General features: G+C 40.2%; 1 protein-coding gene across 1 annotated transcript; it reads left to right on the top strand.

The window, feature by feature from the left end:
• Positions 1-5,372: 5,372 nt before the first annotated feature.
• ptges3b (prostaglandin E synthase 3b (cytosolic)) lies at positions 5,373-13,724 on the top strand. The gene is made up of 8 exons (XM_047374538.1): positions 5,373-5,598; positions 9,870-9,983; positions 10,074-10,143; positions 10,236-10,334; positions 10,587-10,676; positions 11,488-11,544; positions 12,629-12,656; positions 12,745-13,724. Coding segments are annotated over exons 1-8 (480 nt in total). The 5' UTR covers positions 5,373-5,596; the 3' UTR covers positions 12,765-13,724.
• The last annotated feature ends 2,526 nt before the right edge of the window (positions 13,725-16,250 follow it).

The following is a 16,250-nucleotide window of genomic DNA, read 5'->3' as shown; positions in this document are numbered from 1 at the left end:
CAAAAGCTTTATGGAGATGAAGATTTCATTTTTCAGCACAACCTGGCACCTGCTCACAGTGCCAAAACCACTGGTAAATGGTTTACTGACCATGGTATCACTGTGCTCAATTGGCCTGCCAACTCTCCTGACCTGAACCCCATAGAGAATCTGTGGGATATTGTGAAGAGAACGTTGAGAGACTCAAGACCCAACACTCTGGATGAGCTAAAGGCTGCTATCGAAGCATCCTGGGCCTCCATAAGACCTCAGCAGCGCCACAGGCTGATTGCCTCCATGCCACGCCGCATTGAAGCAGTCATTTCTGCAAAAGGATTCCTGACCAAGTATTGAGTGCGTAACTGTACATGATTATTTGAAGGTTGACGTTTTTTGTATTAAAAACACTTTTCTTTTATTGGTCAGATGAAATATGCTAATTTTTTGAGATAGGAATTTTGGGTTTTCATGAGCTGTATGCCAAAATCATCTGTATTAAGACAATAAAAGACCTGAAATATTTCAGTTAGTGTGCAATGAATCTAAAATATATGAATGTTAAATTTTCATCATGACATTATAGAAAATAATGAACTTTATCACAATATGCTAATATTTTGAGAAGGACCTGTAGAATCAAACTAAGTATCACAAATAATTTACAATGAATAATACAAAAAATAAATCGCAACTTCTTGAAAGAACAATTCAAAGGAAACCTAGAATGGTCCAACTTTATCAAATGTCAAAACAAGGTTCTTCCACATGAGATGTTCTGAATACCTGTCATACATCTGAGGGTAAGACAGCTAAATGGAGGAAGTCCTTTGAGGTTTGTCAAAATGGTACCAGAGTGCGTGCTGTTGGCTGTAGGTCACCCTGATGGTGGAAGGCTGGCTCTGTGGTACAGTCTGGATGTCTTGCTGGTTCTTTGGAAAAAGATTTAAATTGTAAACATTTTGAAAATGTTGCTGGACATGCTAATATGAAGAAACCTCAACCAGACCCTGACTGAAGGTGGTTTTCGCCCTGACCGACTGGAGGGTTTTACAAGACAGATCAGACGCACAAAATAACTGGTCCAGGAGTACTTTCTATGTTGAAGTATGGAGTTAATGGCAGCAGTGGTTTCGTTTGTGGCTTCATCTAGGCGAGAAACACACCTAAACATGGAATGACTGAGCCTTTAGTAAAACCACGTTCGGTCCACAGTGCTATCTGTTTTCTGAAATGCAGTTGCCCTTTCTGCAGTTAAACACCCACACAAAATGATGCTACCATCCCTCTACTTCACACTTGGGACAACGTTTTCAGGCTTGCAAGTTTCCCCATTTTCCAAATGTAAAGATGGGGTTGGTACGCATATTTTAACCCCAGCGAAAATCACATCTTTGGGACACAAGCACATCGCCTTCCTGAACTGTTGGTTAGTGGACATTCCTATGATGTTCATACTAGCATTAATTTGAACAGATGACTGTGCCACATTTTACAGGTCCTTCTCAAAATATTAGCATATTGTGATAAAGTTCATTATTTTCCATAATGTCATGATGAAAATTTAACATTCATATATTTTAGATTCATTGCACACCAACTGAAATATTTCAGGTCTTTTATTGTCTTAATACAGATGATTGTGGCATACAGCTCATGAAAACCCAAAATTCCTATCTCACAAAATTAGCATATCATCAAAAGGGTCTCTAAACGAGCTATGAACCTAATCATCTGAATCAACGAGTTAACTCTAAACACCTGCAAAGGATTCCTGAGGCCTTTAAAACTCCCAGCCTGGTTCATCACTCAAAACCCCAATCATGGGTAAGACTGCCGACCTGACTGCTGTCCAGAAGGCCACTATTGACACCCTCAAGCAAGAGGGTAAGACACAGAAAGACATTTCTGAACGAATAGGCTGTTCCCAGAGTGCTGTATCAAGGCACCTCAGTGGGAAGTCTGTGGGAAGGAAAAAGTGTGGCAGAAAACGCTGCACAACGAGAAGAGGTGACCGGACCCTGAGGAAGATTGTGGAGAAGGGCCGATTCCAGACCTTGGGGGACCTGCGGAAGCAGTGGACTGAGTCTGGAGTAGAAACATCCAGAGCCACCGTGCACAGACGTGTGCAGGAAATGGGCTACAGGTGCCGCATTCCCCAGGTCAAGCCACTTTTGAACCAGAAACAGCGGCAGAAGCGCCTGACCTGGGCTACAGAGAAGCAGCACTGGACTGTTGCTCAGTGGTCCAAAGTACTTTTTTCGGATGAAAGCAAATTCTGCATGTCATTCGGAAATCAAGGTGCCAGAGTCTGGAGGAAGACTGGGGAGAAGGAAATGCCAAAATGCCAGAAGTCCAGTGTCAAGTACCCAGTCAGTGATGGTCTGGGGTGCCGTGTCAGCTGCTGGTGTTGGTCCACTGTGTTTTATCAAGGGCAGGGTCAATGCAGCTAGCTATCAGGAGATTTTGGAGCACTTCATGCTTCCATCTGCTCAAAAGCTTTATGGAGATAAAGATTTCATTTTTCAGCACGACCTGGCACCTGCTCACAGTGCCAAAACCACTGGTAAATGGTTTACTGACCATGGTATCACTGTGCTCAATTGGCCTGCCAACTCTCCTGACCTAAACCCCATAGAGAATCTGTGGGATATTGTGAAGAGAACGTTGAGAGACTCAAGACCCAACACTCTAGATGAGCTAAAGGCCGCTATCGAAGCATCCTGGGCCTCCATAAGACCTCAGCAGTGCCACAGGCTGATTGCCTCCATGCCACGCTGCACTGAAGCAGTCATTTCTGCAAAAGGATTCCCGACCAAGTATTGAGTGCATAACTGTACATGATTATTTGAAGGTTGACGTTTTTTGTATTAAAAACACTTTTCTTTTATTGGTCAGATGAAATATGCTAATTTTGTGAGATAGGAATTTTGGGTTTTCATGAGCTGTATGCCAAAATCATCCATATTAAGACAATAAAAGACCTGAAATATTTCAGTTAGTGTGCAATGAATCTAAAATATATGAATGTTAAATTTTCATCATGACATTATGGAAAATAATGAACTTTATCACAATATGCTAATATTTTGAGAAGGACTTGTATTTGTATAGACATTTTACACAAAGATGAACCAGAAATGAGGAAGTCTGCAGTTCTCTTCCTGATAGCTTGCTGTTTTTTTCTTATGTCACATAAGGAAAAAATGTTTGTGTTGGATTAAAATAATTTACAAGTGTGCCTCCAATGTACCTAAATGTGTATTTACCTATCAGAAGCTTGCAAAGCCATGACCTCATCATCTAGGTTCCCCAAATTGTTTAAAGGCAGTAATCTGTGTATGTCAACTTCTGACTTAAAATCATAACAAATAGTCAAAGGAAAACAGGAAGAAATTAATCTGTGTAACTATCTGGCTTAGACACTCCACACTTTTCAGATTTTTATTTTGTATCAAACACTTTTAAAACCGTTCATCAATTTTCTTCTGCCAATAATGTTCTACTTTGCTTTGAACTGTATTCCTGCCATATAAAATGCACATATTTTCTGGTTGTCACATGGTGCATTTAGAAAGGTTATTTAAAAAGGTCAGACAATAAACTGGACTGGACAGTTAACACCAATACCCCCTACAAGAAAGAACAGAGTCGCCTCTTTTTTTCTGAGGAGACTCTGGTCTTTTAACGTATGGAGAACAATGTCACAGATGTTTTGTCCCTCAGTGGTCTCCAGTGTCATCTTCCCCGCTGTGGTGTGCCGGGGCAGCAGCTGATGTTAGACTTGATAAGCTCTTCAGGAGAGCTGGCTCTGTCCTGGGAGTGGAATTGCAGTCTTTGACAGAGGTGTCTTAGCAGAGGATGCTGAGGAAACTGCTCCATATCATGAGCGAGTCACACACCCTGCATCCCACTTGGGTCTCCTACTGCAGCACCTACAGTCGTAGACAGAGACCACCAAGGTGCTCTACAGAACGCCACAGGAAGTCCTTCCTTCCGCTATCAAACTTTTCAACTCCTTTTTCCACAAGGACAATAACAAGTAATTCTGTGTACATTTTAATTTTCTGTCCACACTTTATCTGCTCTGCACCTTATTTCAATTCAGTTTATGTATATAGCGCCAATTCACAACACATGTTGTCTCAAGGCACTTCACAACAGTCAGCTACATACATTCCACTTAATCCTAATCATTGAACAGTGTAGTCGGAGTTAGTTATTTATTCAAATTGGATAAAACGTTTTTCTATCCAAGGAAACCCAGCAGATTGCATCCAGTCAGTGACTTTCAGCATTCGCTCCTCCTGGATGAGCATGTAGAGACAGTGGACAGTCACTGGCGTTGACTTTGCAGCAATCCCTCATACTGAGCATGCATGTAGCGACAGTGGAGAGGAAAAACTCCCTTTTAACAGGAAGAAAACTCCGGCAGAACCAGGCTCAGTGTGAGCGGCCATCTGCCACGACTGACTGGGTTTTGAGAGAACAGAGCAGAGACACAAAAAGTCTGAAAGAGAGCACATATAATTAGTTACAGTAAAAGCTCAGTCAATCGCCATGTCTAGGAGAGAGAAAGGGTTAAACACTGAAAGACAGGGCCATGTGGATCATCTGTAGAGGGTGAACATTAAGTTTGGACGATTCCCCTCTCCAGAAAGGTGTCACAGGTAGACACAGAGCCAGACCAGGTGTAGCTTCTAGGAAGAGAAAAGAGGGAGAACATAAAGTAAAAAACTGAAATAACAGCAAATAATGCAGAATTAGAGTAGTGTGAGAATGTAGCGAAGTGGGTGAAAGTGGTCATTATGTCCTCCAGCAGCCTAAGCCGATAGCAGCATAAATACAGAGATAGCTCAGGATAACCTAAGCCACTCTAGCTATAAGCTTTATCCAAAAAAAAAGTTTTAAACTTAGCCTTAAAAGTAGACAGTTTGTCCATCTAGACCCCACTGATGGCCATTGTTATACTAAATCTGTTTTGTATTTTACCATTTGTGCTCTGTTATTTTTATATTAATCTCTATATAATTATGTTATTTTATATATGGTGGGATTCCTTGTGTGATTTCTTTTGTATTGAAACCCTGGCACAAAAAGTTCCTGTGGGATCAGCAAAGTTCTTATCTTAAAAAATGATTTCACCGCTTTATCTCTAAAGACCACGTCTGAACTATTTTTGTTGTGCAAAAATATAAAACAAGTCAGTTTAAATGAATATAACTGATAATTAGTTATGCACGCATTCGTTTTGTGGGTATTTTTTCAAGCACGCACAGCGTCCTTTTGTTCCGTCATTTTATCAAACTGTGATTTTGACACAAAGCATGACTTTTGAAGGAGGCAATGCCGATCCGGGCCGGGCCACGCCACGCTCCGCCTCCCTCACATCACTCGCAGCTGTGCCTGAAAGCTCTAGAAACATCTAGTTCGCTTCCGACTGCGTCAGTCCAGCTATTCTCATTTTAGGATACGTAAGAAAATCCGGAGTTAAGTCCACAAGCTAGCAGCGTTTGCCCGGGTCGTGTGTTAGTGGCGGTTGCTCTTTTTTTTAAAACATTATCATTCTTTCCACAAGACTGGTTTATCTGCTGTGAAGAAGCTCGCTTCACGCCGAGACATGTAAGTTGTAGAGAGGGAACGGGAAGAGGCAGCGTGTGGAAAGTGCGGTAGCTCGGTGTTGCTGCGCTCATAACGTGCTTTTACAAAGGCGGGAGGTTTGGCCTTGCTTCCATGAACCGACAGCTCGTTAACATGAACCTGACTATATTATAGACACGTCAAAAAGGCGCATAATAATAATAATATCTAGTTTGCCCGCCATCAGCAGAGACGTTAGCAGTTTTGTTTTTGCGTGGCGCCGCGGGGGCACCGCATGGTTTGCCTTCAGTAAAGGCAGCAGCCTTGTTAGCATTGCTAGCTGAGTTCATTGAGACTTCCAGGAGGCTCAGTCATTAGATTAGCATCAGCGCTGTGGAGTTAGTCAGGATCTTCGCACTACACGGAAAATCTGATGGGTTTTAACAGCAAATCCAGTCTTAGACCTGCTACTCTCCCAGTAGCCTTTTTATATAGAAAGAAGAGTGAGAGATAAGTCAGAAACTAGCCTGCTAGCCTGACTTTTCTCTATGATCAACCAAACTCCCGTTAGAAATAGTTTGCCATCTATCACATCATATGTTGTGTTTCAGGTTTTCCTTCGTGTTTTTTATTTTATTTTTTGTAAACATTTAATCAAGATAAATACTGTTCTCTCAAAAACGAGCTTCCACGCGCCCATGCTTCTGATGACATCACAAAAGGCATCTGCCCTAAGCTCATTTATTTGTTTTTACTTCTAGGTTTTTTGACGAAATTCCTTCAGACGTATTTACTTGCATTCAACATGGTGTAGATTTAATAAAGTTCTTTTTGGGGTTATTAGTTTTTGTGAGACCCTGACTGCATGTGGTGATAGATGAGTTGCCAAAAAGGTGTGATTATGTCTTTTGCTTTGGTTTTTTAATTCAATTCAAAAATACTTTATTAATCCCAAAGGGAAATTAAATGTTGTTATAGCTCATATTATGAAGGTTTCCTCAAAGAGCCGTTGTAGATGCTGATGGCTGTGGGCAGGAAGGATCTCCTGTAGCGCTCCGTCTTACAGCAGATCTGAAGAAGCCTCTGACTGAAGAAACTTGTTGTTGGACAGTCTCATGAAGAGGATGCTCGGGGTTCTCCATAATGTTCATTTTATGAAGAATCCTTCTTTGCACAATAAACTCCAGAGAGAACAGAGACAGCCTTTATCAGTTTGTTGAGCTTTTTTAAGTCCCTGGCTCTCATGCTGCTTCCCCAGCAGATGATGGCAGAAGAGATCACACTCTCCACAACAGACTTATAGAAGATATGCAGCATCTTGCTGCAAACACCAAAGGACCTAAGCTTCCTCAAGAAGTACAGTCAGCTCTGTCCCTTCTTGTAGATGGCTTCACAGTTGTATCTCCACTCTAGTCTGTTGTCCAGGTGAACACCGAGGTATTTATACAGGTCCTTCTCAAAATATTAGCATATTGTGATAAAGTTCATTATTTTCCATAATGTCATGATGGAAATTTAACATTCATATATTTTAGATTCATTGCACACTAACTGAAATATTTCAGGTCTTTTATTGTCTTAATACAGATGATTTTGGCATACAGCTCATGAAAACCCAAAATTCCTATCTCACAAAATTAGCATATCATTAAAAGGGTCTCTAAACCAGCTATGAACCTAATCATCTGAATCAATGAGTTAACTCTAAACACCTGCAAAAGATTCCTGAGGCCTTTAAAACTCCCAGCCTGGTTCATCACTCAAAACCCCAATCATGGGTAAGACTGCCAACCTGACTGCTGTCCAGAAGGCCACTATTGACACTCTCAAGCAAGAGGGTAAGACACAGAAAGAAATTTCTGAACGAATAGGCTGTTCCCAGAGTGCTGTATCAAGGCACCTCAGTGGGAAGGAAAAAGTGTGGCAGAAAACGCTGCACAACGAGAAGAGGTGACCGGACCCTGAGGAAGATTGTGGAGAAGGGCCGATTCCAGACCTTAGGGGACCTGCGGAAGCAGTGGACTGAGTCTGGAATAGAAACATCCAGAGCCACCGTGCACAGGCGTGTGCAGGAAATGGGCTACAGGTGCCGCATTCTCCAGGTCAAGCCACTTTTGAACCAGAAACAGCGGCAGAAGCGCCTGACCTGGACTACAGAGAAGCAGCACTGGACTGTTGCTCAGTGGTCCAAAGTACTTTTTTCGGATGAAAGCAAATTCTGCATGTCATTCGGAAATTAAGGTGCCAGAGTCTGGAGGAAGACTGGGGAGAAGGAAATGCCAAAATGCCAGAAGGTCCAGTGTCAAGTACCCACAGTCAGTGATGGTCTGGGGTGCCGTGTCAGCTGCTGGTGTTGGTCCACTGTGTTTTATCAAGGGCAGGGTCAATGCAGCTAGCTATCAGGAGATTTTGAAGCACTTCATGCTTCCATCTGCTGAAAAGCTTTATGGAGATGAAGATTTCATTTTTCAGCACGACCTGGCACCTGCTCACAGTGCCAAAACCACTGGTAAATGGTTTACTGACCATGGTATCACTGTGCTCAATTGGCCTGCCAACTCTCCTGACCTGAACCCCATAGAGAATCTGTGGGATATTGTGAAGAGAACGTTGAGAGACTCAAGACCCAACACTCTGGATGAGCTAAAGGCCGCTATCGAAACATCCTGGGCCTCCATAAGACCTCAGCAGTGCCACAGGCTGATTGCCTCCATGCCACGCCGCATTGAAGCAGTCATTTCTGCAAAAGGATTCCTGACCAAGTATTGAGTGCATAACTGTACATGATTATTTAAAGGTTGACGTTTTTTGTATTAAAAACACTTTTCTTTTATTGGTCGGATGAAATATGCTAATATTTTGAGAAGGACCTGTACTTCTCCACCACCTCCACCTCTTCTCCCATGATGGAAATAGTTTTTGACTTATTCCTGTTTATCTTAAAATCTACAATTATCTCCTTTGTTTTAGTCACGTTCAAAATTAGATGATTGTTTCCACACCATGCCACAAAGTGGTCCATCAACTTCCTGTACTCAGCTTCTTGTCCATCTCTGATCAACCCCACGACTGCAGAATCATCCGAGTATTTCTGCAGAACAAGAGTCTGTCTTGTACTGGATAATAAGGCATCGTGGCTGATGATAGAAAAGATGCTGCTGATGAGGCTGGTCCAGACCATTCAGAAACATAAAAGCCAACCATAAAAACAATCCTGTAGCAGACAGGAGATCAGTGGAGTAATGCCAACCCTGATATCATTTGTCAGTTTCCCTCATGTCAAAAGACCAAAGTTGCCATAGTAGTCAGTAACCCAATGAATTATGCATTCAATAGGAAAATGTGTCAGGGTTATAAAATTAAACGAAGAACTTTTAGAATGACTGGATATGGACTGATCTTTGTTTGACCTGACATACTTGAGTTTGGACAGATGTTTCACTTTTGATACTGTTGTAAGTGAAAAGACTGTAAATAAAGGCTCTGTGGCAACCTGACCCACGTTCTTGTTGAAGGCCATCTGTTGTTCCTGCAGACATAGCAAAAAGACTTGGTGTATAGGTTGATACAGAGTCTGTAGTTACCTCTGCTGTGCTCTTAAAAACCTTTGTAGTTTTCATTGTTTATAAAAATAATCGGTTTAAACCCAAGAACATTTGTTGATGAAGACAATATCAGTTATTTCTTTCTAAGGTCATTTTTCATATGTTGCACATCAGTACATTATATATTTTGATATTCAACCAGAGATTTTTTATTTGCAAATGTAATTTGGATGCAAATTTGGAGTGGCATCCATTTTATATATATAAAAAAAAAAGATAAAGGCTCTTCTGTAACTGTTAGGTCCTAAATTAAAGTATGGTGAGCCCAGAACCTTCAATGGAGTGAAATATGGTTTTGTAACTACATGCGTGTAACCAATCAAAACCGAACAAGCTCTGACCATGACAATTTTTCATCTAAAATTGCAGCAAGATGTACTGATCAGGCTTTTCCTGGCTGATGCCAATTTCCAGTTGTATTTCATATCTGGCCTCCAGATTGCAATATTTTCCTTATTTCTTCCTAGGATAAATGTGCCGCAAGAGAATCCCAATTTATGCTTCAAAGCATATGTCGTTGGTTACGGCATCATTAACTGGAAATTGGGGGCGTTTTTAAAAATCAGATTTCTATTTCAGTGTTAAGCCAATTGTTAACAGTCTGAGCCAGTTGGGGAACTAACTGATTAGTGCATCTCTACCATTTACTTCTCATTCAATGGTTTTATGAAGTTCTAACCTTCTCCATGTGTTTTGTTTTCCTTTTAGGCACCCAGCAACTGCTAAGTGGTACGACAGGAGGGACTCTGTTTTTATAGAGTTCTGTGTGGCTGACAGCAAAGATGTTAAAGTTAACTTTGATAAAACAAAGTGTGGATTCAGGTATGTGTCTGTATTATTGGGTCTTAAAGATAAATTACTGTCCAAAGCTAAACTTTGACACTTAATCCTCCCTCCAAATTGTTCCCCCAGCTGTCTTGGAGGAACTGATAATGTTAAACACGAGAACCAAATAGATCTTTTTGAAGCTATAGATGAAAATGTAAGTTACAGCATGTTTTATTCAGTAAACAGACACAGTACTGCGAAGTGTGTTTCATAAAAATATATTTTTCTCCATTTTTCCTGTTGCAGGAATGCAGACATAAACGCACAGATCGCTCAGTCTTGTGCTATCTACGAAAAGCGGAGCCGGGAAAGGCGTGGCCAAGGCTAACAAAAGAGAAGGCTAAGGTCAGTCATGTATGCAGAACAATGATGGAAGGATTTCCTTCTTTATGCTGAAACACTGAGAATAAATCAGGTTTGTTCTAATGGAAAAACTTGAACGTTGACTGTTGTCAACTTGGTATAAGTCTGAAATCGCTGTACAGTTAATTATCAAACTGTCTCTATAAATGTTTATAAATTAGAGATTCTTTTTGGCGATTGAATTGTGAAAATTATGCTGCACGGTCTAATAATCCTGGTCTTCTCTGTTTACAGCTGAGTTGGCTCAGTGTTGACTTCAACAACTGGAAAGACTGGGAGGATGACTCGGACGAAGAGATTGGCAACTTTGATCAATTCTCAGATGTAAGAGCTTTGAGTTTGAACATATCAAAATGTTTTTTTCCCTCATTAAGGCTTCTTGGTGCACCTCAGTGAATTAGAGTACCATTTACATTTAAGTAGTGAAACTCATTCATAGTTTGATATTAAACACTTGGTTTATTACACATGGTGGTATATTTTGAGTGTTAATTTTTTTCATGATTATGGTTTATTGTAAACCTCAGATCAATTTGTTGGAAAAGTATTACATTAGACCAATAAAAATGAAACTAATGTCGGCCAACAGAAAGGGTTGCATGTATGCCGTACAATTTAAAAGAAATCAAATAAAATAAATTTGGTCTTTGGTTGGGACTTCTTTTGCATGAACTGCTGCATCATCAGTGCAGCATGGTGTGGAGCCAATTGGCTGAAGAGTTGATGAGGACCAGGTTGCTTTAATAGCGGGTCCTACGGGTCTTGGTAATCCGGTCTAAATTTCTTATCTTATTTAAATCAGGCCCGAACTGTAGGCTTCCCATGAAAAGCATTCTATAGTGATTCAATGCTCTGGCCTGATCTGGGCACATTAGTGTAGCCCGAGTTTAGTCTTCTTGGTTACAAATGTTAACCTGGGAAATAAGTTTTGGTGTTGGCCCTTCTAGTATAGCTGTAAATGTATTTTCATCGTGTACAGAAACGAACGGAAGCACGTCAACTCTCTTGAATACCTTTAGAAGGTATACCTTTAGGTATTCAAGAGAGTTGATGTGCCTCTTGAATTGGCAGCATTAGCTTATTAGTTTAAACAAAATAATAAATTCTGAATGTAGTCTTGACTTTGATGTTGCAGATGATGAACAACATGGGAGGAGAGGATGACCTGCCTGATCTAGATGGTGCAGATGATGTAAGAATTTATTTTTAACTTTGTGCTTATACATAAGGTTTGTAAAAATCTTCATAATTCTACACAGTCTGAATCATTGAATGGAAAAATGTTTTCATTTCCAGACTGTATTCCCTTTACCCCATTTCCTAAAAGAGCAAAAACTTTAGACTGAAAAATAAACGGGTTAAAAAAAATTTCCTTTCATAATTGGACCGATTACATATGCCTAGCATAGCACCAGTCCTCAAACTCGAAATTTAAGGCAACATTTGAACCAACAGTTTGTGTGAGTGGAATATTGTGTGAGTGGAATAAAAAAACTGCTTATGCAAGGGGGTTGGGAGCAAGACTGAGGAAACAATATTCCAACCAAAGGCAATAACAGAAAAAAACTTAAGTTTACCAGAAATAAAGTTGGTTTTATGAGTCTATTTTAATATTGTTACTCAGTTGGTTAGAACAGCTCATAACAAAGTTTAACCCTGCACATCCAATAACATACAGACACGCATGTATTCATGGATGCAGGCACAATCACACAATTACATCCATACACAAGGCACATGCAATAGCTAGGAAATGTGGTATTACATTTCTTCCTGGTATCGCTGCAAGTGCAGTAGATTCATGGTTTGTATTTCGCTCAGTTTTTTTTATTATGCCCTACACTTCAAATTTTCGCTCGTCTTTGTCATCCGTCTCTATAATTGCCGTGGCTTGTCCAACCTGCTGCCTGATCCAAATGAGGCCTGTCCTGCCATTAATTTACTATATTCAACTGTGCAGTAGGGGAATATATTGTTATATTGCCTCTTTTGTAGAGCAAATCTGACTCTGACGCTGCAAGGCAACCAGTCCCACCGTGTTATTTTTTTTTTTTAGCTGACCGTTAAGTTAAATAAAATCAAATGGGGAAAACCAGTGATATTTTCTGATTTTGTCTGTTTATAAAAACATACGTTTGTTTTTTTCTTCTCTGGAAAAAAGTTGCCATTAACATTGAGGCATAATAAAGATTGGAATTCTGATTAAAAAAACACAATGAAGGAACTGGATTAGCCTCATCATTCCCTTTTTTGTTTTTTCTTTATTTCAATTGTAGGATGAATCTGCAGATAGCGACGATGAGAGTAAGTATCTATGACTCTTTCTACAGACCGTAATCAGAGCAGTAATTTTCCATACAAGGATTTAACGATGCCTGTTTTTCTCTTTCAGAAATGCCAGATTTGGAGTAGAAGACATTAAGAGGCTGTAAAGAAAATGGGAAAACAGGGGGATGAGTGGGAATCTAAACAAATGTATATCTTGAAACTGAAGGCAGTGACAAACAACTGTACATATGAGTCAGTAGCCATATTTAAATCCATAGCCGCAGCTCCAAACTCTTTGACCAGTCAGTCTACATAAGGTTGATTTGCATGGTATTGTACAGAGCAGCTATCTACGTCCATTTGCTGTACTGCAGCTTTTTTTGGGTATCTTGTTTTAATGTTAAATATTAAAACTAAGCACACATTGTTTGTTGGGGAAAACTGTATAGTTGTACCTAACTGAGCAATACATGTTAAGAGAGTTGAAGTTTGTTTGAAAATGTTTGGACCCACCTGTTGGCGATGTTGTGTTTAAGGTATTCGACCAGTGTAGTGTATCCCATGATTTAAGAATTAGATGCATTGACTGATTGGGTCCTCTGAAGCCTTCCATGTGCTGTATTTTAGATATCCAGGAAGCCAGTACCTGAATCTGTAGCTTAACTTTGCAGCTTACATGTTTCCCTTTCACATCTTGTTAAATGTTTGTAAAATCATTGCAGGACGACTTCTATTTCTCCGGTTGTCACCTACTGCTTCAACAGGTTGAATTCCAATATTTGGGTGAATTTACAAGCTCCTCTCATACTTTTAACTAACATGCACATATTTCTGAAAAGAGGCGAAGTGAAGTTTTGCAGGTGTTTAAAGAGGGTTGAAGTTCGGATAAGCCTCAGAATTGTGTGGCTTGTTGCTACCCTACAGTTTTGTTTTTTGTTTAACCCATACACCCTCATGGTTTTGGAGATTGTTGGTACTAAAAAACAAGTAATGACCAAATTATATTTGCACTGTTGAAAATGTAAGGGGAGGCAAGTACTATTCACAGTGAAAATGTTTGTTTTTTACTGTCTACATCTTTCTAATAAACAGTTTAAGAATCAATCTTTTCTTCTTTAATTGCCGTAAATCAATTTTTGATTTTTACTTTACACAACACTTGGATTAGAAAATTATATTTGGCCAAGATTTGCATTGGCCAGATAAAAGGAAATAATTATATGTGGAACTTTTGTTGATGAATCAAAAGACTACAGATGTAGATTTTAGCCTTTTCTCTATATGTATGTTTGTACATGGTATATATGGTTTGCTATTTTTCACAAAATCTGAGAAATGTAGCATGAATCTCTTCAGCCCCCTTACTCTGATTTCCCTGAAGCAAATCCAGTCTAATGAATTATTAGTTTGACAAAATTTCACAATTTCACTAAATAAACTACAAAAATGTAGAAGAAATTGCACAGCAACTAAGCTTTTCTCCCTGCTGCCTCAATGTTTTACCCACAGCTTTTCTTAAGAAAACTTTGCCTGTCATAAGTCTGATTTACCTCAAATATCCACAACCCGTTTGTCAGGTGTTTTCCCCCCAAGGCCCTAAAAACCGCACTTATCAAACTGCTATTGAAAAAGAGCAACTTGGACAGGCTGCTACTACAGAACTACAGGCCTATCTCAAACCTCCCCTTCATCAGTAAGATGATTGAAAAAGTTGTGTTTCAGCAGTTAAACAACTTCCTAACAACGACCAACCGCTCTGATGTCTTCCAGTCAGGATTCTGTGTCCACCACCGTACAGAGACTGCTCTTGTCAAGGTGTTCAATGACATCTGTATAAATGCAGACTGTGGAAGAACCACAGTGCTGGTATAATTGGACTTTAGTGCAGCATTCGACACAGATGATCACTCCATTTTATTTGAGCGCCTGGAAAACTGGGTCGGCCTTTCTGGAACAGCACTGGACTGGTTTAAATCCTACTTGAAGGACAGGTACTTTCGTGTGTCAGTAGATAATTTTACATCAGAGACCACAAAAATCACATGTGGCGTTCCCCAAGGGTCTATCTTAGAGCCCCTACAACAACATAAGTTATAACTGTGCAGTTGACACACAGCTTTACATTACAATGTCGCTATGAACCCATTCAACGCTTGGAAAATGCTTAGAGTAAATCAATGAATGGATGGATGTGCCAACATTTTCTTCAACTGAATCAAAACAAAACTGAAATAATTTTTGGACCAAAGCAAGAGTGTTTAATAGTTAGCACACAGCTTCAGTTAATACGGCTAGAAACCACCAATCAGGTTCGAAACCTGGGTGTAGTTATGGACTCAGAGCTGAACCTTGAGGGGCACATAAAGGTAGTAACTAGGCTGGCCTTCTATCACCTAAAGAACATCTCCAGGATTAAAGGACTAATGTCTCAGCAGGACCTTGAAAAACTAATTCATGCGTTCATCTTTAGTAGAATTGATTATTGCAACGGTGTCTTCACAGGCCTGCCTAAAAAGTTGATCAGACAACTGCAGTTGATCCAGAATGCTGCTGCCCGCGTCCTCACTAGAACTAAGAAAGTGGAGCACATCACCCCGGTTCTAAAGTCCCTACACTGGCTCCATGTAGCTCAGAGAATAGAGTTTAAAATACTTCTGTTAGTCTATAAATCACTGAATGGCTTAGCACCAAAATACATTACAGACTTGTTGTCAGTGTATCAACCACCCAGACCTCTCAGGTTTTCTGGCTCAAATCTACTCTGCATACCCAGAACCAAACATAGAGAAGCAGCTTTTAGTTCTTATGCTCCACTAATCTGGAATAAACTCCCAGAAAACTGTAAAAGTGCCGAAACCCTAAGTTGCTTTAAATCAAGATTAAAAACTTATTTGTTTAGAGTGGTCTGAAACCCTAAAAGACTTACAGCCAAAGATAGTTCTACACAGTATTGACTCAAAGAGGTTAAGGGAAGGTTTGGAGTGCACCACACTTTTCAGGTTTTTATTTGTGAATTTTGCTTCCACTTCACAATTATGCAGGACTTTGTGTTGATCCATCATATAAAATTGGAATAAAATCAACTGATTTTTGTGGTTGTAATGTAATGAGATGTGAATAACCGTACTTTTGCAAGGCACAGTAGGTTTTCCACATCCAGCAATTCCATTTAGGCTTTCTTTTGACGGATACATGGCAGTGTATAATCTACCGTGGTGTTTCTTACCCTTAAAGTTAAGCTTAAATAATTTTAGAACTGGGCTGCACAGTTGCGCAGTTGGTAGCACTGTTGCCTTGCAGCAAGAAGGTCCTGGGTTTGATTCCCAGCTGGGGTCTTTCTGCATGGAGTTTGCATGTTCTCCCCATGCATGCGTGGGTTCTCACCGGGTACTCCGGCTTCCTCCCACAGTCCAAAGACATGCCTGTTAGGGTAATTGGTAACTCTAAATTGCCCTTAGGTGTATGTATGAATGAGTGTGTGCATGGTTGTTTGTGTGTTGGACTGGCAACCTGTCCAGGGTGTACCCTGCCTCTCGCCCATAGACTGCTGGACATAGGCACCAGCTCCTCCACGACCCACTATGGAATAAGCGGTAGAAAATGAATGACTGACTGATGACTAATTTTAGA

This window comes from Girardinichthys multiradiatus, chromosome 1, assembly GCF_021462225.1.
Source record: "Girardinichthys multiradiatus isolate DD_20200921_A chromosome 1, DD_fGirMul_XY1, whole genome shotgun sequence".
NCBI classification, from domain to species: Eukaryota; Metazoa; Chordata; class Actinopteri; order Cyprinodontiformes; family Goodeidae; genus Girardinichthys; species Girardinichthys multiradiatus.
Note: the sequence above shows the minus strand (reverse complement) of the source record. Positions and strands in the feature narration are given on the sequence as shown.

Excerpts from the sequence above, each read along its gene's own strand:
- ptges3b (XM_047374538.1), top strand. Across the intron at positions 9,984-10,073 it reads AAAACAAAGTGTGGATTCAG|CTGTCTTGGAGGAACTGATA; the intron begins GTATGTGTCTGT and ends TTGTTCCCCCAG. Across the intron at positions 10,335-10,586 it reads TAACAAAAGAGAAGGCTAAG|CTGAGTTGGCTCAGTGTTGA; the intron begins GTCAGTCATGTA and ends CTCTGTTTACAG.